Genomic DNA, 10,016 nt, shown 5'->3' with positions numbered 1-10,016 from the left:
AGTAGAAATATCCTGGTATTTGTGCAGATCTTAATCCTAATTCCTGTGTCAGAGGTGAAATAAGCATGGTCCTTATCCTTTCCTTGCATGAAGTTGGTTCCCCATATAGAAGGTATTGGATGCTGGGTATGTGCCCTTGTGTTTCCTGAATTATATATATAAAAGCAAAGTGTATACCTGGTTCAGAAGTGGTTTGGTGCTCTCCATTTTTTCTCATGATCAGAGTATTGTACAGATGATTTTGGGGATATTTCTAGTTTTCTTTTACACTGATCCCTCTTTCATTTCAGTATGGGATTCTAGCTGATCTTCTGAAGGTATTCATGTACCGTAATGGAAGCTATTCTTTTTCCACATTGAAAATGTATTTCCGATAAGTACTTACCTCTTCTCCCACCTCCCATCCTTCCTTGTTCTGCTAAACTTAGAAGTGAGGGTAGGGGCCAAATGAATGGTCATGTTCCTATTGGTTAACAAGTGACACAGGACAATTTGCACAAGAGACTTGTTGAGATCTTCAACAGGGGGAGAGTGTAAGGTGTATGGCATACATTAGTAAAAACGTTCACAGTTAGAGAGCAGCATTAAAAAGGAAGAGCTAATCTTGTGAGAGGAGATAAGTACCTTTCAGAAAAACATTTTCAGTGTAAGAAAATTACAACATCCAGAGACAATGTAGATGAAGAAATGTCCAATAACTTATTTAAATCTGTTGACAGTATTAAGGTTTTCAGTGGTGCTAGTTACGAAGAAAATGCTTCTGTTTTACAAAAGAATTTCGATCATTTATTGACGTGGGCACATAAAAAGCAGCTTGGTTTTAATTATAATAAATTTAAGATTATGCATGTGGGTTTTTATAATTAGAAGTACAATTATAATAAGTATAAGTACAATAAGTATATAAGTGAATAGGAATATCTTTAAGAGTATTGTGAAAGAAAGGATTATTGCTGTAAAAGTTAATTAGTCTCTAAAATCATCTAAGAAGTGTGTCTTTGCGAGTGATATGGTAAATAGAATTTTGCCTACAGAAATAATGAATACCAATAAAAATATGTAAAAGGTATAGTTTCATTGTTGTTGTCACTGGTTAGGTCATATTTGTGTATTATGTTCAGTCTTGAGGTCCTCACCTGAGGAAGGACATTGAATTATTGGAAAGGGTTTAGAGAAGGGATACCAGAATGGTACCTAGGATTGAGGGGTTGTTATATGAGGAGAGGTTAAAACTTGTGAAGTTGTTTTATTTTGAAAAAAAAAGAAAAATTAGAAGGGATCTAATTTAGGTGTATAAGATTGTAAAGGGAATTAATAGTGTCGATACATAATTTTTTTTCATATTTAATGGCAAAAATTGTCGGATTAGAGGACACAAATATAAATTTTGGCAAAATAGGAGTCATCTTCAACTAAGACAGTTGTATTTTTCTAACAGGAAGGTTGGCTTTTGGAATGGTGTGTTCAAGGATGCTGTGGAGAGAATAAATTTAAATGAGTTTAAGAAACTGCTTGATAAGTATATGAGTGATAGGGGCTGACTTTAATATTTTTGAAAAATTTATTTATTAATAGGTTTAGTTCAGTTCACAGATTGGGACAACCAAGATAGTCCAGTAGATCACTTGTTGTCCCTAAATATTATGTTATTTTTAAATGTTAGAGAAAATTTCTCATTTTAAACTTCAAATTTACAAAAGTATACTTTATCAAAGATAAACTTGTTAGGTAATTGTGCATTAAAGAGTATATACGTCCATATCAACATGAACACATAACATGACAAGTTTATTCATCACATTTATAATTAACACATACTTAGTTACAAAATATTTTTTCAATATCTATTGGAGACTGCTTACAACAGAAGTAATTTGATATAATACCACACAACATTACAGAGTTTTTTATTTATTCTTTCATGTGTCACAGAAGCTTTATGTAGAGCATGCTATAGCTATGGTCAGGGAACCAGAAGAGCACTTCTCCCCCGCCCAAATAGATTTGTGTAGAGGAAGAAATTAGAGTGGCAGTAGTCACTTTTTAATAGAGGAATTGTTATGAGGACCAAAACAAAAAGAATTTTAATTTAATATGTCATCAAAATTTGCAAAAAAATGTGTATATTGATAATGGTTAATAGTTATTCAGTAACAATACCCTTAATGTGTAATTAAGCCCCCTAGTGGCACAGTGGTATCTCTGTGGATCCACACCACTACAAACAAGGATTTGATACCCATGGTAAGCAGAGCACAGATAGCCCATCATTACATTCATGATGTCACTAGCAAAGGCATCATCAGGTGCAGTTGCATTGCTTTTCCTCAATTCTCAAAATAGGATTGAAAGAAAAAGAAGAAATTACTAAATTACCAAATTGCTGCTGATCATTTTGAACACAACATAACACTGGACTCATCACAGTAGACATCTGCAACAACAGTTTATACTGAAAGAAATCCTACAACATATCTTGCATTGTGGCAACTTATCAGTAATGAGCAACATTCTTGTTGGGTTATTAATGATCCACCACTCTGTAAGAGTCATTACTGTGATTTCAAGAATTCCAAATTCACATATAAAGCCCAGAAAAGTTATATTTTAGATTCTGCTTTTAAAGTTGAATTGCATAGTTGTGAATGTGTTCATCGTGAATGGTTATTATGCTCACCATCAATTGTTTTAATCTACTGCTTTTTGTGTGGGGGTTATTTACTAATACAAACTCAACTTTTTCTGCAACAAGTTTTCAAAATTGGATGCATGCAGACAGTCAAATTTCTAAACATGAAATTGGCTTCAAACATTAAAATTGTATGCTCTTTTACTACAGTTTCAAAACGAGACTTGGTCAAATGGACTTGGCATTAATAAACTGGTTCAACGAAAAGTAACTTTTTTGGCAAAATGTTCTAAAAAGAGTTGTTGTTCTTGTGAAATTCTTTGCAACAAAACATTTGGCACCTGTGGAAGTAATAAAACTGTAGGTTCACAGAACAATGGCAATTATTTTGGAGCATTAGGGATGCTGATCAAGTTTCATTCATTTTTCAAAGAGCTCATTGAAAAACGTGGGAATGCTAATAAGGGAAATCCTCACACCTTTCTGAAAATATCTGTGAACAATTTCTGAACCTCATTTGTGATTTTTTTATGTAAAAAAGAGTGAATTAGCATTCACTCTGTATTGATCGAACTCCTTATGTATCCCATGTTGATCATTTAACCTTTACATGTTCGCTGACATGCTTCGACAAAAAATCTAAAAATTAAAAGTGTCTTGTGACTGTATTTCAATAGTGTATTGAAAGAACTTTCATATTTTTCTTTACACTGGTATCTTATTTGTCGAAATTTAAACGACAAAGGCAAGCTGGGGTTCTTTGATAGATGACAAGATATGTAGAAATCTAACACACTTAGATCACTATTTTAGGCTCAATTCTGAGCATCCTTCATAGGATCACTTCTACTTCTCATGAGCATTCAGTCTTTGTAATCTTAAAATCTCTCGACAGTCACCCTATATTTCACATTGTTTTTTTAACTACTACCCAGTTTTATTTTATTTTATACTTTCAGTACACAGGCTAACAACAATATTAGGTTATACTTTTGTTGGTAAACAACATGATATGTAAGCTATTATTGGAATCTAGTGTTACCAAAACACGTTGTCTTTTCTGTATATTACAAGCTGTTAATCTAAAAGATATTTACCAATACGTATTCTCTGAATTCGTCAAAAATTCATTTATCTCAGCTTACTGAAATTTGATGGGCTTAGAAACGAATCTACAGAAGTTGACTGGCTAGACTACATTCTTTTTCTGCTTTGTTGGTGAAGCTTGATTTCACAATATTTATTTCAATTAGCTGTGAAATATGAGGTTAGGGCAATGGAAATCTCTTTTTCAATTCTAGAACGACTCTTCTCTGCAAAACTTCGATGTACTGTAATCCTTGCATCATACCTTCTTCGATATGTAAGCCTCCAATGTCATAGTAGCTGAAAAGCCCCATAACATCTTCAAGGGATGTTTTACGAACTTATAGGTGTTAGATACTCGAAGTTTCTCACTTGGAGATTTGCGAACATGCAGACTTCTTTGACCCTGTACAAAGAAATGAGTCTCGTCACTGAATAACGCCTTCCTCCATTGTTCTTTGTCCATTTCTTGCATTTCAGACCCCATTGATACCGTTTTTTCTTCATTGAGTTGGTAAGAAGTTGTTTTTTGACTGGTCTCTTTGCTTTTCTAACGCAATCAATTTTGAAAGACGTAATATTCCTCAAATGTCGTCATATATCCCAAAAATAGATCGACCGTACTGCAAATCACAGCTAATGACGCCGTCTGTGTGAAAAATGACATTTAAATGAAATCAGTGGGTCCAGCTAGCTACACCGGCCGCCATATTCAAAATATTGTAAAATGACCATTTGTTTCAATAAATTTGCACAAGGGTGTCTGTTATTTTCTATTAATTTAATATTGTTTGTTTTAAGGCAACATCAATTTGCGCTGTCGTACTGTTTTCATTATGGCGAATGGAACCCCAGATTCTTGCTACTGTATAGCTGGAGAACAGTGGATAAGTATCTGAACAACAATCGCTTTGCCGTGTTTTAAAATAAATTCTTTATCACAAGAGATACTAAACTACAAAAAATACTGTTGGTGGTTTGAGTCGTTATTCATAAAGTATTCTAAAATATGCTTTGTGAGAAGGTCTTTATTTAACCCCACCAGTGGCACAGTGGTATGTCTACGAACTTACGCTGCTAGAAATCAGGTTTCGATACTTGTGATGGGTAGAACACAAATACTAATATTTTTGCAAATCAATCAAAGTTTTGTTTTAACTGACTTTAAAACATTCAAAACAATAACCTGTACATCAATAATAAGTTTAAAATTTGCAGCTTAATATTAAACTAACTTATAAAAATTGTACTTTTAAATATTTATCCCATAGTTATACTTTTCTTACGCCCAAACAATACTCTTTGGGAACCATAACTTCAGAGCTTCTATAAGTTAAAAATATTTGTAAGAAATATACAGCAAATCAAATTACCAAGTGGGAATTCTGTTAGAAGAAAAAGGCCCAGTTTTACTACATAAGGAGTTAAAAATGCTAAAAGTTGACACATAAGGTGAGCTTTGAGTCCTTCAGCGTCTTTCTTCATAAGTGTCACAGCTTACTAAGATACGAAGGGGTCAAAATAGCAATTCACACCTACTACATCAGCATTTATGTTCATGAGATAAAAAGGAAGAAACTAAGATTCCAGTTTTACAGAGAATTTAATCCATTATCCTATTACATTGAAGAAATGGTAATTTGTACCGTTATTGTGAAAAGTAGTTGGCCACGTTTGATAACAATAACGACCAATAAACAAAATCAATGAAAGTGACCTTGAGAAGATTCACAAAGTTTTAATTTCTTTGGTCGTAAGTACAACAGTTCACCAATAGCTTAAATATGTAATAAGCATAACCATGCTTAGTGTTGTGTAGAGTCAACTTTACAAAGGGAACAAAAGGCATTAATGTGTTCAGTTTAAAAGAACAGACGAAAACTAAAATTGACGAGTACCTGTTTTAACAATCTTTACCACACACTATCCACACGATATGTGGTTTACGACACTCCCAGGACCAATACACATGTTGGCTACCACAGATACCTGTGACTCTTTGCAAACTTCAATAGCCAATATTACCTCCTCAACATGTTCAAAATACTGCGAGAAAGAGATTTTCTGACTAATTCTTAGAAGATAAAAGATTAAAACTGAAACTGCCAGTTAATCGTGTAAAACTCTGCGTTTGTTTAAATCATTAAACACATTAAAACACTAATGAAATACGACAACGATCATCCGTAAAAATAAAATATAGTAACATTTCTTTGTTCTTAAAACACATAAAGTAATTAAGCGAGAAATTGCAATATAAACTGAGATTTATTTGTGATTTTATAAGTACTTACAATTTAATGAATAAGAATTTATTACTCAAAGGAAACGGCAAATATGTTTAATAGAAGTTTTCTTCGTTGTTCGTTTCAGTAACTTATTCTTAAAATAAACCTAGGAAGTTTACCTCCACTTCTCAATATATTCAACAATTCGATACCAAGTATTTTAACAATCCAAGTCTTACAAAACAGTTCAGTAAGAAATACAGAAGTGAATAACTGTACAATATTATACCTCACAAATTAGAAAATCCACCCCGTTTTCGACGAAGACGTCAACCTGTTTTCTAATGTCTTCTTGCTCTTTCTCTTTGTTTGTACCTGGCTGGTAATTTGGATGTTGTGCAAATCCACAGCAACAAGACAGTCACCTTCTTCTGGTACCTCTCGAGCTAGTTTGCATTTATTTCATCTTCCTGAAAACCAGTACCAGAATAATGTGATTAATCGTCTTCTATTCTTATAATCATATTGAATATCTTGATTCATTTTTTATTTTTCTACTTATCCCATATTGCAAATTTTGTGGATGAAATTGTTACCCACCAAACATAACCCTAGTATACATCTTCTCTATTATTCACTGCTAACAACTTTTGTCAGGATTACCTGTGATACACACAGGAAGGCATAAGTGGGAAGAGACTAAAAGTCCTTATTGAGGGTAATTTCTTTTGGATCACCTCAACATATCCGTTAGAAACATAAACCTAAAGGAGAAAGACAAATGAAATAACCATCCACTCAAGAATGAAATACATCGTTGTATTTTACCTCGTCATTCAAAGTTAATTATAGTTGCAGAGCTGGTGAGGTAAATATAAAAAGCATGAAAGACTTAGAAACATAAAATAGATAATCACAATGTATATACTTACATTAAGTATACGTATATACTTACGGAAAAGTTTTCTCCAGCTTCATTTCCCCTGTATTTTCGGTTACTCTCGCTGGCATAAAATGTAAAGGCTTGCATTACTTCTGAACCAGCTCTGAGGAATTCTCTATGAAATTGACGTACTAAGAACAATCAAAAATGCTAAAACATGTACTGGAAAAGACCATCAAAGTAAAATTTTCTTCATCCAGTTTAATAACACATTTCAACTGAATATAAATGATTTGAAATAGCAACTGATTAAGAACTAGGACTTATGGTAAACATCTTAAATAAGAAATAGTATTTACTTGATATTTAACATAAAATTTAGCGATTTTAAAACAATATCATTGACATTTAATAAATTAGTTTGACAAAAGCTTCCGGTGTTCAAGGTTCTGCATTCACATAATATCGTTTCTCCAAAGCAATCAGAAATCCTCAATCACCAATGACCATCCCCTCGTTCAAACGTTGGAGTGAACTCTTCTTTATTAACATAAGAAAAAATCTTTCTTCAATAAATGACATAAATTTCTAATGTAAGCGAGCTAATCATTTACTCAAGAGTTAAACATTAGCTCGATAATTTTATATATTAATATGTCATGGTTAAAATTCACAAGGTTAATCAGTTTGATACTTTTTGCAATTAGAAAGTGCTGAAATCTTCATTAAGGCTTTCGTATTTTACATTGTAATGTTATTATGTTTTGTTTTTCCGTTTTTTAACTGTTTTCATAAATTCAGGAATTATTAATACGCGTGTAAACTATCAAATATCACAAACCTTCATGAGAAGGAATATCTTATCGATGTCACTTTTATTTTTAGTTGCTTTCTCAGAAAGATAAGTTGCAAATTCTAGTAATTTAGAAGATTTATGTTTGTGTAAAGGGCGTTTTTATTAGAAAATTTATAATTCATAAAATATAACAACAACATAATAATAAAAGCTTACTGAAAAATGTGAGCATACAGAACAAAAGTTAATAATAGACACACTATGATTTTATGAAACGGGTCTGATCTCGAGAGTAGATTTTGTTGTTTCCTTAAAAGGGATTTAATATTGAACACATACACATTGTTAACGTTTTTGAAACCAAACGTCACTTTACCTCATTATCAGAATCATACAATAAATTGAAACTTTTCCATGCTGTAAAGTTCCAAGAAATGCTGGAGAGATATTTGTACTTTGCGGGGATTAATGATCTTTACATAAACTGTAAGACATTTCATTGTTTTAGAATTATTTTTCTGACATATCAGCATCTAATGCGACCTATTAAAATAAACGGTAGGTTTCTTACAAATTCATTCAACTAATATTCAATATATATTATTTAACTAACCTTGTTATCTTTAGCAAACTCCAGTATTTAAATACTACGAAATATCTTCCCTCTTCACTGATTTTAGAGATTTCTCTTCGACACTTCTTCCACAAAATTGATCGAGCAGAGACTTGATTTTGAAACATATTTATACTATTGCCTGCAGCCGTTGTCACGTGATTAACTATTCAAGAATAGGTAAGTAATACTGTATGAAACGTTATAAGCCCGAATTTTTAATTAAAAATTTCCACAAATATAAGCTATTTATACTTCAGTTTGAGATGTTTGTCTATTGGAAAGTATTGTGATATATCACATTAACCTTAACAAGGTGGACTCGTTTAAAAACTCGGCTTTAACCATGTGATATGTGTTTACCACATTCTGCCAGCGAAAGTTCTGACTACAGTCAAGAGAAATATCTTTCAAACATAGTTATACATAATACAGTAAATAAAATCATATTCATCAATGTACTTTGAATTTTTAAAAAAATTAAAATTACTATCGACTATGTTTCAAATCAGTTCATCATTAGTCCGTACTTTATATATATACACTTATATATATTACATATACCCACTTTTTTCCCATGAAACTTATCGAAATATAAGAAAAAACTTATTTAATTAAGTTATATATGTGTGTGTAAGTTATATAATTATATTACCTGTAGGTTAAAGTAAATCACTTAAAGAATTCATGTAACTTTATATTTTAAAACATTTCTAGATTTAGAATTTGTATTCAAATATTAAATCAGTATCTGTACGTCTGTATATATGAGTAGATATAAAATATACATACCAACAACAAAGCTGAGGTCAATGTCAATAGCTTAACAACTGAGGCATCGCTAGATGTTTGGATGCTTCGTATACTTATTTTAATAAACAGGAAATAATGAAGTATAAGAAAGTATGTTTTTGAAACAACGATGTTTATAGAACAACGACAGCTCAAGGAAGCATGCCGAGAAACTTGTCTCGTATGATCAATCAATATATTGTTTAAGAAGAGGTGATACTATCAAGAACAACAGAAGAGTTATTTAAGACAGAGATTCAGAGAAAGCCGCTGAAAAACACCCGCTATTAGTTTAGATTGGAACAAATAGACACTATCAAGGTTAAAAGAGGTTATTGAAGCTATAAACTAAAGATGAGAAATTGTCTGTTGTATGTTTAAGTTGAAGTGACTTGACGCTATCGAGATAAAAAGGAGTTAAGCAAACTTGGACGTTGAAACTGAGAATCTTGGATAGCGGGACGGCGTGACAGTATGGAGTATATTGATTGATTAATAAATGTAACACACCAGATTGGAGTTCATAAATAAGAAGAAACTCTGACCGCTTGACGACATGTTAGTATAAGTTATTATTACGAAATGAGCTAGAAAATCACAAACAGGAAGTCAGCCGACACCATGGTACTATGAATAGGCGGACAATTCCACCCTCAGCAAGAATAAAAGGTCCAAGAATAGACAACAGAATATTTACAATCTAATAAACAATTTGACATGATTAAAATCATAACTTAGAAGGTTTTTATCTCAGCTCTCATCTTCATCAGTAGAAGAAAGAAGATTAGTCAAGAAGGAATCGAGGAACAAGCTATTACTGAAAACCAGGACATTCACGTCCAAGCTCTTAGTAAGTAATTCTAATGCCATTATTCCGTGACATCAGTCATCATGTTAATAAAATTAAATGGATTATCTATGATAAACATTAATAAACACAAATGTATATGTGTGTGTGTGTGTAAATACAAAGTATTTGAAGACTTGAA

The 10,016-nt window shown here is 32.1% G+C and overlaps 1 protein-coding gene across 1 annotated transcript; it reads right to left on the bottom strand.

The window, feature by feature from the left end:
- Positions 1-6,093: 6,093 nt before the first annotated feature.
- Positions 6,094-8,390, bottom strand: LOC143240444 (betaine--homocysteine S-methyltransferase 1-like). The gene is made up of 3 exons (XM_076482879.1): positions 8,236-8,390; positions 6,899-7,001; positions 6,094-6,413 (listed from the first exon to the last, which is right to left on the bottom strand). Exons 1-3 carry the CDS (start codon positions 8,361-8,363, stop codon positions 6,390-6,392), a joined length of 255 nt encoding a protein of 84 aa, XP_076338994.1. The 5' UTR covers positions 8,364-8,390; the 3' UTR covers positions 6,094-6,389.
- Positions 8,391-10,016: the final 1,626 nt, after the last annotated feature.

This window comes from Tachypleus tridentatus, chromosome 13 (genome assembly GCF_004210375.1).
Source record: "Tachypleus tridentatus isolate NWPU-2018 chromosome 13, ASM421037v1, whole genome shotgun sequence".
Classification (NCBI taxonomy): domain Eukaryota; kingdom Metazoa; phylum Arthropoda; class Merostomata; order Xiphosura; family Limulidae; genus Tachypleus; species Tachypleus tridentatus.
This window is presented reverse-complemented; position numbering and strand designations above follow the sequence as displayed.

Excerpts from the sequence above, each read along its gene's own strand:
- LOC143240444 (XM_076482879.1), bottom strand. The coding sequence starts at position 8,363 with ATGTTTCAAAATCAAGTCTCTGCTCGATCAATTTTGTGGAAGAAGTGT. Across the intron at positions 7,002-8,235 it reads AGTTTGCTAAAGATAACAAG|AGAATTCCTCAGAGCTGGTT; the intron begins GTTAGTTAAATA and ends TCAATTTCATAG. Across the intron at positions 6,414-6,898 it reads AAGCTGGAGAAAACTTTTCC|GAAGATGAAATAAATGCAAA; the intron begins GTAAGTATATAC and ends ACTGGTTTTCAG.